The sequence below is a fragment of the Salvelinus namaycush genome, chromosome 31 (genome assembly GCF_016432855.1).
Source record: "Salvelinus namaycush isolate Seneca chromosome 31, SaNama_1.0, whole genome shotgun sequence".
Lineage (NCBI taxonomy): Eukaryota > Metazoa > Chordata > Actinopteri > Salmoniformes > Salmonidae > Salvelinus > Salvelinus namaycush.
Genome location: NC_052337.1, coordinates 25384798 through 25405332, shown reverse-complemented (window position 1 = coordinate 25405332; position 20535 = coordinate 25384798). Strand labels below are relative to the sequence as shown.

The 20535-nt window shown below is 43.1% G+C and overlaps 1 protein-coding gene across 1 annotated transcript; it reads right to left on the bottom strand.

Moving 5' to 3' along the window:
- Positions 1-6987: 6987 nt before the first annotated feature.
- LOC120026408 (PH and SEC7 domain-containing protein 4-like) lies at positions 6988-19313 on the bottom strand. Its single transcript, XM_038971268.1, has 14 exons — positions 19178-19313; positions 17241-17932; positions 16840-16900; positions 11965-13297; positions 11706-11786; positions 11408-11576; positions 11185-11274; positions 11010-11053; positions 10623-10795; positions 10354-10424; positions 10102-10247; positions 9579-9723; positions 9151-9297; positions 6988-9035 (listed from the first exon to the last, which is right to left on the bottom strand). Exons 2-14 carry the CDS (start codon positions 17775-17777, stop codon positions 8751-8753), a joined length of 3282 nt encoding a protein of 1093 aa, XP_038827196.1. The 5' UTR covers positions 17778-17932; positions 19178-19313; the 3' UTR covers positions 6988-8750.
- Positions 19314-20535: the final 1222 nt, after the last annotated feature.

Genomic DNA, 20535 nt, shown 5'->3' with positions numbered 1-20535 from the left:
TAGACTTGATAGGGAAGCTGAGAGGTCAAATATACTGTTTAGGTTTTCTACTGCCAAGTTCACACCTTCACTATTAGAGTCAAACGTTTTGTCCAGAAAGTAGTCTAAAAGGGATTGAATTTGTTCTTGCCTAATTGTTTTTTGGTAGGTTTACACACTACTTTCCTTCCATCTATAGCATTTCTTAATATTATTCAGTTCCTTTTGCTTTGATGCCTCATGATTGAGTATTGCTCTGTTCATGTAGACTGTGATTTTGCTGTGGTCTGATAGAGGTGTCAGTGGGCTGACTGTGAACGCTCTGAGAGACTCTGGGTAGAGGTCAGTGATAAAGTTGTCTACAGTACTACTGCCAAGACATGAGCTAACGTAGGAGTCCCTTCGAAGCCTACCATTGACTATGTACATACCCAGCGTGCAGTTTTTTTTTCTCTCTCTCTCTCTCTCTCTCTCTCTCTCTCTCTCTCTCTCTCTCTCTCTCTCTCTCTCTCTCCCTCTCTCTCTCTCTCTCTCTCTCTCTCTCTCTCTCTCTCTCTCTCTCTCTCTCTCTCTCTCTCTCTCTCTTCACACCTCTCTATCCTATGTCCAAGCTGCAACCCTCATGCTCACTCCCTTCCTCTACAATCTGTCCTGTCCTGTCTACTTTTGACAATGCTCCCTTCTCCATTGTTGTTGAAGTGGGATGCCACTCTAACATCAATCGAATGGAACACAGTTTTTTCAGTTTCCTTTACAGGCACACAGAAACACACATCACATCCAGAGACACAGAGGAGCTTTAAAGTATATGTCCCCTCTGTTTTTTTAACAGCAGCAAAATGAGGCAATCCCCCCCAAAGCATCAAATTCAAATTCCAAAGCCTCCACATACAGAGCCAGCTGATGGACTGCCAGGGAAATAATAACAGCAACTGTTAAACATTAACAATCCTACAGCCAAAGAGTCGAAAACAGCATAATACCGCCACAAACAACTACAACTACAACACAAATACTTAATCTCTCTCTCTCTCTCTCTCTCTCTCTCTCTCTCTCTCTCTCTCTCTCCATCTCTCTCTCTCTCCATCTCTCTCTCTCTCCATCTCTCTCTCTCTCACACACACACACACACACACACATCCTCCCCATCCCAATCCTGGTTCTGGGCGACAGTGGGCCTATTAGTGTTGAGGTTTTGGGCCACAGTGCTTCTAGTAATGAGCCCGGCAGCACAATACAGGCACCCGGCCGGAACAGCTGAGGGGAGACAAAGCCAGCAGGATGGGGAGAGTGCTGGGGGCTTGGGGTAACTACATTTAACACAGAGAGGGACAGAGTGGTGTGTGTTTGTGTGGTGCGTGCAGTGCATGTGTGTGGTGCATGTGTGTGTAGCCATTACTGGGACAAACTAAGAGACAGATAGGGGCCCCTGGAGGAGCTGCTGACAAAAAGGCAGTGCAGAGCGGAGTGTGTGGCAATCAGTGGAATGACGGGTCAGAGTTGTCCCGCGCCAGTCAACTGGAAACTTCACCACTTATCTCTGGGCCTGAGACACTGGTGAACCAACTCAGACTCGCAAATAAGCATTGTGCACAAGACAATATTTGTCTGCCTAAATGAAACACAGGCTGCTGTTGTTTTAAACTGTGAATGGTGAGGCTGCAAGGTTGCGCTGAGGGTCTCTTGTCTGCCGGACGCCTTTGTGAGGACAGGCTTTGTGGCTTGGAGAAAAGCACTTAACCCAGACTGTGTGAGTGAACACATCACCTTAATTCATTGATTTGGATGGCGCTGCGTTCATTAATGTGAGCCCTGTTGGTCTGTTACATAAAGGTTCCTCCTCTTTCAAACCAACGTGAATAACTGGAACTATTTCAAATGAGCTCATTGTCCTGGAATTAACATTTTATACCAATTCTGAATGGTCTCTATGATGTCACCATTGGCATATTTCCTCTTTGTCAGAATAACCTAAGAAAAGTTTATGTGATTACTAATCAACAGATTTTAATAAGAGTTATACTTTCAATTATACACATGAAAACAGTTCTGCTCCCTCAAACATGTATAATGAACACCCTCAGCAACTTTAAGGATCTCATCGGTCCATTAAACCATAGAAGGACTTAAAACAATTGCAGTGGTCAAACAGGAAAGAAATGGTCAAACAAACGGTCTCTCTGAGCCTGTGGTAGATCGGAGGGGAAACACAGGTGCCCTCTGTTTGACTGGCCTATTAGCACACAGCCCTGAGGGCAGGAAGCACTATTGACTGGAGACATCAAGAGAAACGCACCTTTCAAAGCACACACCTTCCGGACCCAAACACACACGCACCTATATACACCCACCTGGATAAAATCTGCCAGGTATCAGGTACTGCCCCGAGGGAGAGTCCTGAACTCTGGACATGGGGACAGAGTCAACCAAGACCAACACTGGTATCTCCATCAGACGCTTCAAAACATACTTTCCTCACACTCAACATGTAATTTGCTATAAAGGACTATTGTAGATCTATCATGAATAACACCAAGATTAAACCCCATCACAACTACTGATTAAAGATCAGTCAAGCTTAGATTGAAAAGAAAAATACAGTCAACATATATTCAGTGTTGGTCCTGCTTCCCAGATGAAGAGCTCTAACGGCAGCGTACTGCTGCCTCTAAACGCTATGTATCGTTATGTTTGTCTGCAGCTAGTGTGTCTGAGAAGCACTGCATCCCTGCCCAGGGAGTGTTGTCACAGGCAGGAGTGTGTGGAAGTGGAGAGGGCAAAGTTAGGTCATGCATTGAAATGCCCTTAAGCCAGGCACTTTACCTTAACTGTTCCAGTGAGAGAATCCATGGGTACAAAGGCTTCCATTCAAAAGGGTATGGAGGAAAGAGTAGAACATCGAAGTGTTATTCATGTTAGGACTGGGTCTGCTTAGCATATAAAATAAATATGCCTGGTTTGTGAGTCTAAAAGGGGAAAAACAACATATAGAGTGTTGTCTAGGAATAAGAAAAGGATAGATGTAGCCAGTGCTATTCCTGTACTTCCAGCCTCCATGCCCTCTCATCTGGTCACCTATGAAAGAGACAAAAGAAAACAGAAGGAGGAGAGCAATAGGAAATACGATGGTGAACATGAATCTACTGAAATGAAACAATAAAATGGATCAACAATAGAGTTACTTAACGAAACAGCATAACTATGAAATGGAGCACCTTTTCTCTTGCTCCTTGTGTGTGTGTGTTACAGTCCAGGGGTCGAGAGGCGCACTAGAGACTCGTTACCTCAAGTGGCACAGAGGGAGCTGACAGAGTGGTTCAGTGAAGGGGGGACCAGGGTCCAAATGGAAAAGAGACTCCTGAAAAGATCACAGGGAGAAAGAGAGAATTCAAGAGCTGGACCACAGAGAAAGCCACACCACGACGCCAGCAGTCAAGAGTGGAGCGACTGAAAGACCAAGAATATAAAAGAGGAGGGGGAGAGGTAGAGGGAGTTAAAAGCAAAATCGAATACAGAGGGGTGCGAGAGAGAGAAATAAAGGGTTAGTGTGGATAAAAGATAAAAAGTAACAAGTAGAGCGTGGGAGGCGTCAGCACCAGAAGGACAATGTGTGTCGGGAGGGATATAGTGCAGAGGCAGGAGACAGATGGGGAAAAGGAAGCAAAGGGACACATACAGTGTGTGTGTGTGTGTGTGTGTGTGTGTGTCTATATTAGAGCTTTTGGAATGTTGTATGGCATTCAGAACAGGATGAATGTTTGTGTGCATTTGTCACACCTTATGCATGGAGGGGCTTATTTTGAGCCTACTGCCCAATGCAACCGTTGGACAAGCCCCTAATGATCACAACTCTGGCCTGGCCTTTTTAATTACCCAACCAGCCCTGACAGAGCGCCACAAAGCTCTCCAGTCCACAGAATGGGGAGTAGAAGGCGGAACAAAAACAGGACCTTTCCATCTGAAGTATGGCCCTAACCTCTGCTAATGCAAGCCTGAGTCCTGCCTGCCTCACTGCCATGGCCACTCTTTGTGTGGAGTGGAGCAAGATGGCACTCCAACCCAGCACCACTGCTGCTGTCATGGTCCAGAGGCCATGCATAAAGCCTGGGTCAAGACCCATCCATTGATGAAAGCCAAAGTATGCGCTGCAATTTCTTCCCTGTATGCATTAAGAAGAAACCATATGTGAATGTATTAAAGTCCATGGGCCTCATTTATCAATATTGCATAGAAACTATTCTACTTAGAACTGAATTTAGAATGGTCATATGCCTAAAAAGTGTGATTGATCAAACAATCCTACCAGCGTTATATGCACACCAGTAGGAGATAACTATTGATGAATTCCAATTTGTTCTCAGCCTCAGTGCTCTTGCAGTACCTTGGATGTTTGTATTTCAAAACCCCCCTAATTAACCATATATGGTCAAAATCATCCATTCAAAGCCTGTAGAGTATATACAACGCCGTACCATGAAATACAATGGCACAACCAAAAAAACAACCTTTTTTTAGGGGTGAAGGGGCTGAAATAGAGGTGCAAGTGTCCGAGATTGAGTATAACCAAAAGGTGTTATTTGGCTCACTCAGTTGTGGCTTGACCAATAAAAATAAAAACATACCTACAAAAAGAGGACCATCAGGACAAATTAATAGGCAAATGAGTAGGCAACACTCCACAGCCATCCATCCTCAACAGCCCCCTCCTTTAGGCCAGCCTGGTCTCATAGACTAGACGTAACATAGTAAATTAAAATCCGGGACACTCAAATTAGTATGATATGTTATGCTTGGTATGGTTACATAAGACAGATTGTTACTTAAGGCAAAAACTAAAGTATGGTTGTTGGGTGGGCATATAACGCAAACGTCTAGCAACCCAAAAGTTGCGAGTTCAAATCTCATCACGTACAACTTTAGAATTGTAGCTAATTAGCAACTTTTTAGCTACTTTGCAACTACCTAGCATGTTAGCTAACCCTTCCCCTAACCTTAACCCTTTTAACTAACCCTTCCCATAACCCTAACTCTTTTAGCTAACCTTAACCCTAACCGTACCCCTTTAACCTAATTCCAAAACTTAACCTTAACCTTAACTCTAACCCTAACCCCTAGCCTAGCTAACGCTAGCCAGCTACCTAACATTACCCACCTAGCTAGAATTCTTAACATATAGCACATTTTGCAAATTCGTAACATTATACTAATAGTAATTCGTAACATATCATATGAAATGGGTGATCGACATCCACAAATTAATACATACCATATGAAACGTAACATATCGTACTAAATGGAGGGTCTTGGATTTATGTACAGAATAATATGAAATGCTCTAAGACCAGGTTGCAGCTGTAGGTGTATAGGACAACATTGCTGTTCTGCAGAATGAACGAGTCGTGCGTTCCCCCTGGCCACCTTGCCACCACATTCAGCAGCAGCTTTTCCGCATCAAATATTTCTATCACCTGCACATAAAGAGTGGAAGCCTTTTCTTTTCACATAGTTGAAATTGTTTTGGGATGGTGATTTCATGGCAATGTGAGTGCCATCTATTGCTCTGTTTATATTTGGGAACCAATTGATGGCATCATGGCAAAGAAACGCATCTTGACTTCAACATGTTGTGTGCTTCTCTATGGAAATTGTTTGTGTTACTGTTAGTTTTGCTGATGATTGCATCCAAAACATTGGCTCGAGGGCTGTGAGATGCCAATTGGCAAGCTCCCGCTGAAAGCTCTTGTCAAAAACCAGAGGGTGGATTTTATTTCTTTAACCTTTATTTAACTAGTCAAGTCAGTTATGAACAAATTCTTATTTACAATGATGGCCTACCAAAAGGCAAAAGGCCTCCTGCAGTGACGGGGGCTGGGATTAAAATAAAAATATAGGACAAAACACACATCACGACAAGAGAAACACTACAACACTACATAGAGACCTAAAGACAACAACATATCATGGCAGCAACACATGACAACACAGCATTGTATCAACACAACATGACAACAACATGGTAGCAACACGACATGACAGTGGCACAACATGGTAGCAGCACAAAACATGGTACAAACATTATTGGGCAAAGACAACAGCATTAAGGGCAAGAAGGTAGAGACACCAATACATCAGGCGAAGCAGCCACAACTGTCAGTAAGAGTGTCCATGATTGAGTCTTTGAATGAAGAGATGGAGATAAAACTGTCCAGTTTGAGTGTTTGTTGCAGCTCGTTCCAGTCGTTAGCTGCAGCAAACTGAAAAGAGTAGCGACCCGAGGATGTGTGTGCTTTGGGGACCTTTAACAGAATGTGACTGGCAGAACGGGTGTTGTATGTGGAGGATGAGGGCTGCAGTAGATATCTCAGATAGGGGGGAGTGAGGCCTAAAAGGGTTTTATAAATAAGCATCAACCAGTGGGTCTTGCGATGGGTATACAGAGATGACCACTTTACAGAGGAGTATAGAGTGCAGTGATGTGTCCTATAAGGAGCTTTGGTGGCAAATCTGATGGCCGAATGGTAAAGGATATCTAGCCGCTTGAGAGCACCCTTACCTGCCGACCTATAAATTACGTCTCCTAGCATGGATAGGGTGGTCATCTGAATCAGGGTTAGTTTGGCAGATAAGACTTGGATGTGCACCGGAATAGCATGTGTTTGTCTTTTTAAAGTAGGTCTTAAATCCTCAAAAATCCTATAACATTGGTTTTGGGAAATGATATCGGATGATCCAATCTGTACTTTCTGCAGAAAAAGTCCCACCTGTCTCTAAAAACATGCTCTCTGAGAAATGCAGCGTGGGCCAAATCTTCAAACAGAGCAAGCCATTTCTCATTCAATTTCCCATTGTCTGTCTTCTATAATATTTCAACAATAGCTTCACTTTCACACGTATCTCTAATTTAACAAAAGACTGTACTTTATATGGATTATCGTAACAAATGCACTGATGTGGTCAAATTATAGGCTACAGCATGTCAAGATATTTTGCAGGAATTCACAATGGAAATACTATGAAATCAAACATTTATTTAATTATTACTCTCACAATTTCACACATTTTCAACATACATTTCCCCCATTCTACTCTTGACAAGGAGTTCCCTTATTCCACCACTTGGCCCTGTGCGTATGCATGGTCATGGCTGTGTGTAAATCTACGCACACTCTCAATCAACCAGTCATATTGATAAATCTCACACTTTGCGTCAAAATAATCCCACGCATGATTTACATCTAGATTTGTGCCTATGCATGATTGATAAATGAGGTCTCATGTGTTTTAACAGGTTAACATTGCCCCAGAACAGCAGGATTTTGGATTTCTCCTACTGTTACAATTCATGTACAACAGACCAATAATATGAAGGTTTTCCAAGATGGCGTCTTTTCAGTTTATCAGGCAGACACACCTGGCGCATTGCCATGGCCTGATGCTCCTGCCAATCATTTGCTCAATCAATCATCCACATCTTTAGAATCTGACTTCATCTTAATAGTCTGTTGTTATTAAAATAAATGAATAGGAACTATTTTCACAGAAAATACATACACATAAGCATTATCAGGGCTCCTCCTTTATCCTTACCAAGTGACCTGAACAAGAAAAACTCTGGGCCCTAGTAGTTGGTTCCCAATAAAATGATGTATGTATAATTTATTTATGAACGTAGGTATGTTCCTGTTAAAGCTACCAATCTTGATCCTGAAGAGACCAGCCCAGTGAGACAAGGTTAGCCCCTTCTGTACTGTCTGTGCCCCTAACTGTGTTACTTATTGTCACATCACATTCCTGTGTGTCATCCACAACAGTGACATTAAGGAGCAATGTGGGGGTCTTCTGAAACATCCTGTTCTTTATTGAGACACTCCAGGTTGACCGCGGCTGAAGATGTCACTCTGAAAGAGAACAAAACGGCCCAGAAATCCTCCATGTGCCACCGAGAGAGATCAAAAAGTTGTCTTTGTCTGCTATTAATTCCCTTTATGCCATTCCTATTACAAGGGGATATGTGACTGGCCGCTCAAAGAATTGGCATGGATAATTGAACTAAACTCAAAAAGGCAAATTGGGATTGAAATAAATTAACTATCATAAACTTTGTTCTCAGAAAATAATTGTGATACTTCTAATGTAATATTATGCTAGTGTTAGTCTTTCATGGAGATGCAATCCAAATATGTTTATATAAAATTACATAAAAGATACAAGAACTAAAATGAGCATATTGACATAATTTTGATGATTTTTCAAACTGTACATGCCTTCATGTGTAATATGCTGTTGTATAGCACCCTCTTGAGGTTACAATTGCACACTGCATACATAGACCACATGGCGCAGACAAGTAACATTTTGTAACTGCAGAGATACATTTCTAATAGAAATAAACCCGAATCTCAACATATCACAGCAAATTCAGAGGTGTAGATATGTTCATGTGCATTTTAAAGGGAATAAAATCATTCAGAGACAAACATTATCACTCTTCTTGACCTGTCTCAGCAGGGAGCATTGACTTCTGAGGTTTAATTAATTTTGTTCAATTGAAAGTCCACAAATATTAATTAAATACTTTTATGTAAAGCAAATGTAACAAAGACAAGTTCCCTGAGATTGATTCATTCTATTTGGATGACTTTTGCCTTCTTGCCGAAAATGAAAACTAAAAGGACAGTGCTTAGAAGTAACACATTGTGTCTATGTCCTAAAAAGAGCCATTTAAAAACTCATGTAAGAGTCATATTTTAATCCCTTTTGGGCACCTTTTCTCATATGTCCCGGTTGCGTCGAGGTATGACGATCTTGCGATAGGTCCGTCTTTCGGAGATGTTGCGTTTGACTTTGACCACGTGGGGCGAGGCCATCTCCAGATCCAGGGAGGGGCTGGAGTGGGACTTCTTCAGGGTTCCCTCCTCTCCCTCTTCATCCACTGTATCCTTACACACAGCTCTGTCAAACAGGCTGAGCTCGCTGGTTCCCACCTCAGTGTCGACTGACTGGTTCAAACCCTTCCAGACCTCCAGCATCTGGATATAGGCCTCGTAGCGACATTTCTGTAGGGAGAGGTGGGGTGAGAGAGACTGTGAGTTAAAGACCAAACAAGAACATACTCACACACACACAAACCCATACCCACACACCACGCAGACTCATCGTCCTCTCACATACCTCATGCTGCAGGTACTCCTCTCTGACTCGGTGTTCCTCCAGCTCCTTGGCCTTGGCCCTGCGGCTGTCAGGGAGACTCTGCTGCAGGTAGGCCAGGTCCTCCTGGAAGGACAGCAGCATGCGAGCATAGGACTGCAGCTGTCTCTCCTGCAGGGGGCAGCAGAGAGCCAGGCTCAGTGAACATGCTCACAACACACTAGTTACAAGGTGTCCCTAACCATAGATCTAGGATCCCTAACCACATATCAAGGATCAGATTACCCTACTTGCCTCAGCACAACTGTAGTACATAACAGTTTCAACGTACTACTAGACCCCTAAATATCACAATTTACAAAGATGAAAATATTGCATTAGATTAGAAAACAAAGACACAGGGACTATGGGGAGTGAACCAAGAGTGTGAAAGTGTGTGGTGAGTACAGTACCAGTGTGTGAGCAGACTGGGAGGCAGGCAGGATGGGTCTGCAGAACCTCCTCTGAGAGCCCACGGCAGCAGGGAAGGGAGGAGAAGAGTGCAGGGCTGACACCAGGTTAATACGGCTGATCCATGAACTCATCTCTGCTGTGGAGCTGAAGGACGACAAAGGGTCCATGTACATAGAATATACTGTATTAGTTAACATATATCTAATATTAGTTTTATATACTGTATAAGAAAATATCATGTGAATTAAAGGCAAAGTCATGGGATTACCGGACTGTTGCATCCTGATTCATTTGTTTGTTCCTTCACACCATCAAACACATTAGTCTCATGTATAACAAACGTAAATTCACAATTCCAATACTACATAGATATAGTTCTTGTTTCTCTTTGACACTACCACTACCACACACACGCACGCACGCACGCACGCACGCACGCACGCACGCACGCACGCACGCACGCACGCACGCACACACACACACACACGCACGCACACACGCACACACGCACACAAGACTCACGAGGCCTGGAAGAGGAAGATCCTCCAGTCGGCAGTCTGCAGACGGAAGACATGTGGTCTCTTGGTGTAGTCTGCTGCCTGCTCTGCCAGGGCATGGTGCACACTGACCACCTCCTCTGTACTCTGCCACTCCATCTTATACTCATCCTGGGGGTGGGGGGGGGGGGGGGGGGTTGGACAACAAGAGGCTGTTCAATGGAAAGTATGGAAAAGGAGGAGTTGACAAGAAAGAGGAGGAGGAGGAGACTCTAACCTTCTGTAAGTAGAGGACCATTCCCTTCAGCACTCCATAGAAGGTCTTCCAGCTTCTCTTCCCCCAAGGAGCTGTCACACACAGTTACATTACATCACTCCTGAGGTCAAAGGATGCTTCTCAAACACACTCACACACTAAATCATTTAGTCAGACTGATGAATCATCAAAAGATTAATCAAAACACTATGATGCTCTTGTACATGGTTTATTGCCCTGACATTTTAGTTCCTATGTTTTTGTGCAAACAGTGTCACAATCTAACTCACTGCGTTTGCCATCGATGTCAGCGTGGGCCTTGCGTTTGAGAAAGCCCTGTTTGAACACTGTGGCCTTCTTGTCATGAGGCACATCTTGGAACGGGTTGCTCTTGGAGCGCAAGGGTGCGTCCTCTTTAGCGTCCTCCACCAACAGCATGGAGCTCTTCAGTTCCTTCTCATCACTGCACAGGGCATATAGAGAGATGAGGGGAGGAATGAAGAAGCAATGGAGATTAAATAAAAGAGGAATTAAAATATGAAAGGTGAGAGGTGAGAGGTGAAACAAAATCAAAATATATTTGAGAAAGTAACAGAATACTGTGATACTGAACAGCTGGTGGTAAATAATTTAGAATAATGCTACCCATTTCCTTGTTCTTAAGTCAGACTACTTACACTGCCCATTCCAGAGGCTCGTTCTTAATGGTGTTGTAGAGAGCCTGAGAAAGAAACAAGAGAAAGAAGGACACTGAAAGAAGGGCACTGAAAGGACACTTAAGTCTTACATAAGGACACTTAACAGTCTCTACTGAAATATTGAGTAGGTTTAGAATGAGGAGTGTAATCTTACCTTTAACAGCTCCTTGCTGAAGTTCTCACCCTCATTCATCCCATCCAGGTTGGACACGAAGCTGGACACAGACATGGCTTTACCCACATTCTGAGGACAGACACAAAAACATTATGTTTAAATGTGTACATATCCCACAATCCACACAACCATTTCCTTACAGTGAAAGGCCCAAATATCTACACGTTTGCCACAGTATTTCATCACTGCAGTGGGGACTCACCTGTCCATGCAGATCAGAGTTCAGAAGCATCACAGCACAGGTGAGTGTGAGTACTTCTCCTGAAGAGAAGGTGTGAGGGTTGCACTGCTGGAAGCGACAGGAGAAATGCTGCAGTACTCGCTCTCTCTCCTGGGTCTCACCGATCAGCACCACCACCCTCAGGAAAGACCTGGGAGAGGAGGGCAAAATAGAGGAGGTAGAAGATGATTTATCAATGGAATATGTTAATTTAAGAGCATTACTTGTTACTATTATAGTGAACTAGGAGAAATCTCATTAGGACGTGTGAAGGACTTACCTCAGGCCTTGGTCCAGACTCTGACCGGTGAAGTCAAAGAACTTGAGGTACTCCTGCCCAACAGCTTGGCTAAAGCCATTGCTGAATTAGAGAGGAGCAGGGAAACAAGGACAGGTCAAGTTCATGATTCAAGGTGACACCTTCTGCGAAAGAAACTCTGAACGTACTTACTAGATCATTACCCTGATAGTTACTACTGCATAAGAACCATGTAATGTAATGTTTGGCCACTCCATGTTTTGCAGCCTTTAGTTCTTACTCTTTGTCCAGGTGTTTGACCACATCTGTCTTGTGGATCCCATCCAGCCTGTAGAGTCTTTCAGCCAGCCTGCAGGCCTTCTCCCTGTCCAAAACTCCACCATTCATATGGACCACCACTGGTTCTGAGGCCTCTGTTTGCTGTACCTGAGACTCCAGTTGCTCTAAATTTCCTTCCCTGGGCGGCAAACATGAATCCTCTTTATACTCTTTTGGTTCCAATTCTTCTACCTGCTTGAAATGCTCTGTCTGCGCATCCTCTTCTGTCAACTCAGTCAGTTCAGTCTGCGCTGGCTGTTCAATCTCTGACTGTTTCTGCTCTTCTGTATGGTCTGACTGTTCAAGTTCCTCTGTGCAATGGAAACATAGATCTAACTGCTTTGAATGTACTGGTTTGTTATCTGTCTGATCTGACTGTTCCGTCTGCTCTGACTGTTCCGTCTGCTCTGATTGTTTTGACTGGTCAGAATCCCTTGACTGTTCCGTCTGTTCTGTCTCCCCTGATTGTTTTGACTGCTCAGAATCTTCTGAGTGTTCCATCTGCCGTGATGTTTCTGTCTGTGGTTCCGTCTGCACTGAAAATTCTGTCTGCTCTGAGTACATTGTTTGTTGAGAATGTTGTGTCTGTTGCAATTGTTTTGATTCTAAACATTCTGTCTGCTCTGACTGATCCGTCTGCTCTGATTCTTTTGATTGTTCTGACTGGTCTATCTCGTCTGTCTGTTCTGCATGTTGTAAATGGGTCTCTTCAGTTTGCTGTTCTTCCTCCCCTAACTGATTTGAATGCTCTACCTGGTTGGACTCTACAAGTTGCTCAGACTCTTCTGGCTGCTCTGTTGTCTCGGTGTTGTCTTTGTATTCACTCTGTTTTGTGTGGTTAGGCTCGGACTGCCCACTGTGTTCAGACTTCTCTGTGGGTTCTGACTGTTCTTTCAGTTCAGCTGGCTCAAACAGGTGCCCTAAGAGTTCTATAGTCTCTGATTCCCCCTCACTATCTGACTGTTCCCTCCCCTCTGACTGCTCGGTCTGTTCTGTCTGCTCGTCACTTCTCTGCTCGTCTCCATTATAAGCTAAATTAGTTACAGCCTGTTCCTTCTCATAGTTCGTAGAGCTTGATCCTTGCTCTGAATTGATCAGTATTGTTAGCACTCTGCTAGTCTGTTCCTGTTCCTCTCCCAGTACAGTGTCTAGACTCTCACTATCCAGCCCAGTCTCTGACTCTCCTGTCTGTACAGGGCTAGGAGCTCTGTCAGAGGGTGGGATAGTATCTTCTGTCACAGGCTGTCCCATCCCTTTCTCTGTCTCCTGCCGTGTAGAGCTTTCTGAAAGAGAGTCTGAACACAGAGATACCCATATTAACATTGACCAAGTCACTCTGTACTTTATGAAGTAAAAGTGGCACGAGAAGTCAAAAGTATTTGAAATGGTAGCATCTATCAGAATATGTCAAGAATTGTTCAATAAACTGTACAAAATTCTAATTGGGGTGGAATGATCAGTGTTTGGAAAAAATGCAAGCTGTGTGCTAATATAAGTGGCAACGCACATGGCCCGCCAACCTAAGGATCTCTCCTTTTCAGCCATATATTTCCTGTGTTTAGGGGGTGCAAAATCCACTTGTCACTTAACTCATCTCGCTGGATTGATTGCTTTCATTTTACTCAGGTGACTCTTTCATACTCTTGCTTGTGCCATTGATTTTTTCTCTTAACGTAACGACTGCGGAAACTTTTGTAATTACCCATCAAACACACTCCGGTAATGGCTGAAATGAGCTCAATGGATTACATTGGCTTTCCGCTGTATCTGAAACAATGCTTCGTCTGAGACTTAACGCACCGTCTCGACACTTACGTCACAAGAAAGAGGAGAAAAATAACTTGATTTTGATGTGGTGTTGATTTTTTCAAATTAGATGCCCTGAAATGAAAGCAATTTCCAAAAAAGAACACTTGGATTATTAAATTGTGTCTGATTTCGCAAATAATGTAAAGTATGTATTGATAGGTGTAATCTAGAGCCAGGCGGTTTTTATTTTAAATTGCATAGTATCCTTCTCTTGACACACTTGTTGAATTATGCAAGGTTACATGACAACAACAGTCATTAATAATTAATGAGGCAGTCTAGCCACAGGTATAAGCCTAGTGACAGGTATAAGACTAGTGACAGGTATAAGACTAGTGACAGGTATAAGACTAGTGACAGGTATAATAAGCCTAGTGACAGGTATAAGACTAGTGACAGGTATAAGACTAGTGACAGGTATAATAAGCCTAGTGACAGGTATAAGACTAGTGACAGGTATAAGACTAGTGACAGGTATAAGCCTAGTGACAGGTATAAAACTAGTGACAGGCATAAGCCTAGTGACAGGTATAAGCCAAGTGACAGGTATAAGACTAGTGACAGGTATAAGCCTAGTGACAGGTATAAGACTAGTGACAGGTATAATAAGCCTAGTGACAGGTATAAGACTAGTGACAGGTATAAGACTAGTGACAGGTATAAGACTAGTGACAGGTATAAGCCTAGTGACAGGTATAAGCCTAGTGACAGGTATAAGACTAGTGACAGGCATAAGCCTAGTGACAGGTATAATAAGCCTAGTGACAGGTATAAGACTAGTGACAGGTATAAGACTAGTGACAGGTATAATAAGCCTAGTGACAGGTATAAGACTAGTGACAGGGCAAGTTTTTAGTGGTTGCAGCCCTGTTCCACCCCTTTATATTCATTTAGTAATTTATGCAAATAGTGTATACAGTGCATTTGGAAAGTATTCAGACGCTTCACTTTTTCCACACTTGTTATTTTTTTATTTAATTTACCAGATAAGTTGACTGAGAACACATTCTCATGTACAGCAACAACTTGGGGAATAGTTACAGGGGAGAGGATGAATGAGCCAATTGTAAGCTGGGGATGATTAGGTTACCGTGATGGTATGAGGGCCAGATTGGGAATTTAGCCAGGACTCCAGGGTTAACACTCCTACTCTTACAATAAGTGCCATGGGAACTTTAGTGACCACAGAAAGTCAGGACACCCATTTAATATCCCATCTGAAAGACAGCACCCTACACAGAGCATTGGGGTATTGTTTTTAGACCAGAGGAAAGGGTGGCTCCTATTGGAGTTCCAACACCACTTCCAGCAGGATTTGGTCTCCCATCCAGGGACCGACCAGGACCAACCCTGCTTAGCTTCAGAAGCAAGCCAGCAGTGGGATGCAGGGTGGTATTCTGCTGGCACAATGTTATTTTCAAGCCTTATTTTAAAATGGATTAAATAAATGTTTTCCCTCATCAATCTATGACGAAGCAAAAACAGGTTTTTATGCATGTCAGAGCAAAAACCAAGCCATGAGGTCGAAGGAATTGTCCGTAGAGCTCCGAGATAGGATTGTGTCGAGGCACAAATCTGGGGAAGCGTACCAAAAAATGTTGGCAGCATTGAAGGTCCCCAAGAACACAGTGGCCTCCATCATTCTGAAATGGAAGAAGTTTGGAACCACCAAGCATCTTCCTAGAGCTGCCCGCCTGGCCAAACTGAGCAATCGGGGTAGAAGGGCCTTGGTCAGGGAGGTGGCCAAGAACCCGATGGTCACTCTGACAGAGCTCCAGAGTCCCTCTGTGAAGATAGGATAACCTCCTAAAAGGACAACCATCTCTGCAGCACTCCACCAATCAGGCCTTTATGGTAGAGTGGCCAGACGGAAGCCACTCCTTAGAAAAAGGCACATGACAGCTCGCTTGGAGTTTCTCTGGTCTGATGAAACTAAGATTGAACTCTTTGGCCTGAATGCCAAACGTCACGTCTGGAGGAAACCAGGCACCGCTCATCACCTGGCAGCATCATGCTGTGGGGATGTTTTTCAGTGGCAGGGACTGGGAGCCTAGTCAGGATCGAGGGAAAGTTGAACGGAGGAAAGTACAGAGAGATCCTTGATGAAAACCTGCTCCAGAATGCTCAGGACCTCAGACTGGGGAGAAGGTTCACCTTCCAACAGGACAACAACCCTAAGCACACAGCCAAGACAACACAGGAGTGGCTTCGGGGACAAGTTTCTGAATTTCCTTGAGTGGCCCAGCCAGAGCCTGGACTGGAACCCGATCGAACATCTCTGGAGAGACCTGAAAATAGCGGTGCAGCGAGACGCTCCCCATCCAACCTGACAGAGCTCTTCGATGATCTTCAGAGAAGAATGGGAGAAACTCCCCAAATACAAGTGTGCCAAGCTTGTAGCGTCATAACCAAGAAGACTCAAGACTGTAATCGCTGCCAAAGCTACTTCAACAAAGCACTGAGTAAAGGGTCTGAATACTTATGTAAATGTGATATTTCAGTTTTTCATTTTGAATACATTTGCAAAAATGTCTAAAAACCTGTTTTTGCTTTGTCATTATGGGGTATAGTGTGTAGATTGATGAGGAAAATCTATTTTTAAATAAGGATGTAACGTAACAAAATGTAAAAAAAAGTCAAGTGGTCTGAATACTTTCCGAATGTACTGTATATGCAAATGAGGCACATATAATTTTCTTTATTTTATCACAATGCATTTAAAAAAAACTGATATAAGAACATTTTTCTATATGTGAGTGCATAAAAAAAGTTAAATTCTACTATAAATTGAATACCTGAATTCCCACCAAAATGCCTGAACGTCATTCATTCTTTGTCAGTGTCAGTACAATGTTATATAAGCTATGATTTTTTATTCTATAAGTTTGGAGCATCCTCATCTATTGTCCAACTCATGCATTTAATAGAATCCATTTTTTAAAAACCGTTTAACAATATCGATGACCGTTGCTAACATAAGAGTTAGCCTGTGATTTTTTTGTGGACAATGACTAGGGCCTGCACTCACCATGTTCCTCAAATAGCTGTTGTGCTGAAGCCTCCACATCTGGGCTCGGTGTATCACATGCCTGGAATTGCAACAGCAACTGTCAACAATAAACATCGAGTCGGGGAGAACTTGTGATTAAGTAAGACGTGGGATGATCAGCACTCAGACAGAAGGGACCTTGGTCTCAGATGACTGATATGTATAACGGTATATATTCCATCCACCTCTTCTACGCCTATGACTGAAACTTAAATACTGGTATCTATGAACACAGAAGTATTGGTATTTATCACCCTAAATATGATCTTCCTCTTGCACTCTCGCAGACAGACAAACACACACACGCACACACATTGTACCCAATGCTATCATCTCAAACAGACACATAACCACAATCCCTCCCTGTTGGGCTGACGTACCGGATGGGAGTTTTCACTCTCCAGAGGCAACTGCTGTTCCGGTCTATTGTGCTTCTCTGTCTTCTCCTGGACAGACAGCTCTATGTTTATCACTGTCACACAGGATTGATGCTGCTGCTGCTGGTGGTGGTGGAGGAGGGACAGCGGGTTCACAGTCCAGTCCAGACTGGCTGCTCCACTGGAATCCAGCTCATCGGCCAAGCTGTTGTCAGTCATGGGGAAGGGTGTGTCAGGGGAAAGGTCAGGCATGTCCCACTGCACTGTGGCAAAGGACAGAAGGACACTGGGACAGGTCATGGGGTACACAGGTAAAGTCATGGAGTCCCAGTGCTCCTCTGGCTCCTCAGAGATCCTTCCAGTTTCAGGAGAGTTGTCCTCTTTCTCCCTGTCTGCCTCGTTCACCTGCTTCTCCATCTCTCCCCACCGAATAGACTCCTCCAGGGGCCTGCTCGGTGGTAGGAGCTCCATGGAGGTCCATGTCTGGCTGTCTGGCTCCTTGAGGTCTGGGAGAGGAGAGCACACCATAGCCTCCTCCATAACCTCTCTCTTCACTCAGTCCTAAGCAGAGAGATACGGTTCAGCTTAGTTCAGTCTCATTACTCTGTGCAGGGCAGGTTATCCATCTCGGAATTAGGTCACAATGATGCTGTCATGGTAGACTCCTGTGGTTGGTTACAGCTTCCGGTGCTGCCCTAGTAAGCAAGAACATTCATGTACAATAAAATGACTACACAACACACATTCATCCAAACCCCAGAGTAACTACTGACTCCTTGCTCATAAATTCCCAAAGTAGTGTTTGTAGAGTAGGGTGACCAGACGTCCCCAATTTCCAGGGAAAGTCCCTGATTTTGGTGGCCTGTCCCTGTCTAGACCGGCCCCAGAAATGTCCCAGATTAGCCTTCAGAAAGAAAAAAGCAACTCTAGAAGTTGAGGCTGATATTTCAATTATCAAACCCTGTATACAATAAAATGTGCATGTGAAAATGTCTGTCCCTGTAACAAAATCTTTGAGAACCTTATGAGAACATTTGATCAGTGATACATTGTGACCACCACAAGAACAACCATGGCCATGGCCAGAAAGTGTTGCCTCAAACAGCATAGGCTACCAAACTTGGGTGATTATGAAATTACTAGATAAGCTAATACTAAGAAAACTGTTGAGAGGTAAGGGCTATTTGACCAAAAAGGAGAGTGATGGAGTGCTGCATCAGATGACCTGGCCTCCACAATCACCCGACCTCAACCAAATTGAGATGGTTTGGGATGAGTTGGACCACAGAGTGAAAGAAAAGCAGCCAACAAGTGCTCAGCATATGTGGGGACTCCTTAAAGACTGTTGGAAAAGCATTCCTCATGAAACTAGTTGAGAGAATGCCAAGAGTTTGCAAAGCTGTCATCAAGTCAAAGGGTGGCTACTTTGAAATATCTCAAATATAAAATATATTTTGATTTGTTTAACACCTTTTTGGTTACTATATGATTCCATATGTGTTATTTCATAGTTTTGATGTCTTCACTATTATTTTACAATGTAGAAAATAGTGAAAATAAAGAAAAACCCTTGAATGAGTATGTGTGTCCAAACGTTTGACTGGTATTGTATATATATTCTGCGCAGCTATGAAAGGAAAGCCCATCTAAACAGGTGCAGTACATCCAAGAGAAAATACCAGTCTGCTGCCTGCTGTCTAAAATCTACTCACCAATACTGTCTACCTGACTAATATATTAAGACTCTTACAGTAAGACATTTACATTTTCTAAAACTGGACTAAGGTGTGAGATTAACATTCTTTAAATTGACAGAAAGACAAAATCCCTAAATGTAGACCTGTAGCAGTTCATGTCACTCTCACACACAAACAGCCATGGCTCAGTGACAAACAAACCAAGAGCCTCTAAAACATATTAAAACGTAAGCCAACACTCACCATTCACTTCTGTATACCAAACACTGTTAATTTATTTTATAAACCCTGTTTACTTCTCTCTCTTTTGGCGTGACATGGCAGACGCGCCTTGCAATGACTTTTGCTGAAACATTAAAGAGGCGCATTTACTTCCTGACCACAGAAGAGTATTCTCTCCGAATGAGAGAGAGAGAGAAAAGGTGGAGAGCAAAGATAGAGAGATTGAGAGCCAGAGGGTTGGGGTGTGAACAGATGCCATGAATATTCATGTCTACTGCTAACCATGAACCTGAGCTATCGCAATGTACATTCATGTCATGTACGTAAATGTATGTACATGCATGTCACTGTCCATGGACAGACCCTGAAAATATCAGTGAAGATATACAGTAGTATGTTGTTGATCCATACCAAGGACACTATCTGATTTAAACACAGCATTTTGGTAACGATTCATGTGAAGCCTCATTTTAAGCCTCAAGTCTTCAGAATTGCGCTGTCATAAAAAGTAGGTTCATGTGGAAATGGTACAAATACTGGACACCTATTCCCTCCATTTTAAACTTTCACTCCATTTCTCTCTGTCACTCTCTCAATCTTTTCTTCAATAGTCTACTCACGTCACATAACCGACATCCGGGACAATGCTTGGCCACACTTCCTGTTTGGGTGCTCATTTCTCATTTCCTGTCAGGCTGCTGGGCTGGCGCTCCATCTACCAATACCAAAGAGTGGAAGAAAGTTAGAATGATCAATAGACACTCTCTTTCTGCACCTCATAGTTCCTCATTGAATTTTTGCGATTGAGATTTTCAGATCATTGAGATTGTATAGACCCACACGTATTGTACCAACTCTTTTACTCTTACATTGGAGTCTGGACAAAACATTTTACAGTAATCAACTTTCCTTAGGTATAAGATTTGAAGCTATTCAGGAGGTCATGGGTTCCACTTGAAATCTAATTAGAGGAACATTGTTCCCTTGCATGCACAATATAGGCCTATCTATTATTTTGTGTAATAACAACACTAATCTGTGTACTTAGATTTGAATGATGCTGGGGATTAAGTTTTCAGATTTTTAAAGTTGAGGAATAAACGTACATTGATAAAACAGAGATTTCAGTTGTGTCCTTTAAAATTACCAAAATAATTTAGCCAAATTAGGGAATGAAAGTATAAGGAACAGTGACAACAAGACAATGGCAAAGGTTTAGCGCAGCTGATGAACCATTACATGAACTTGTGGATGTCCCAGTAATTATGTGGATCTGTTGGTATCCCCTACCAGTGGACCGTTGTATTAGCATACACTTTGCATGAAACTCTAGTCTAGAGGTGTTGAAGCAGCCCACAGGCTATCAGAGTGAGATGCCA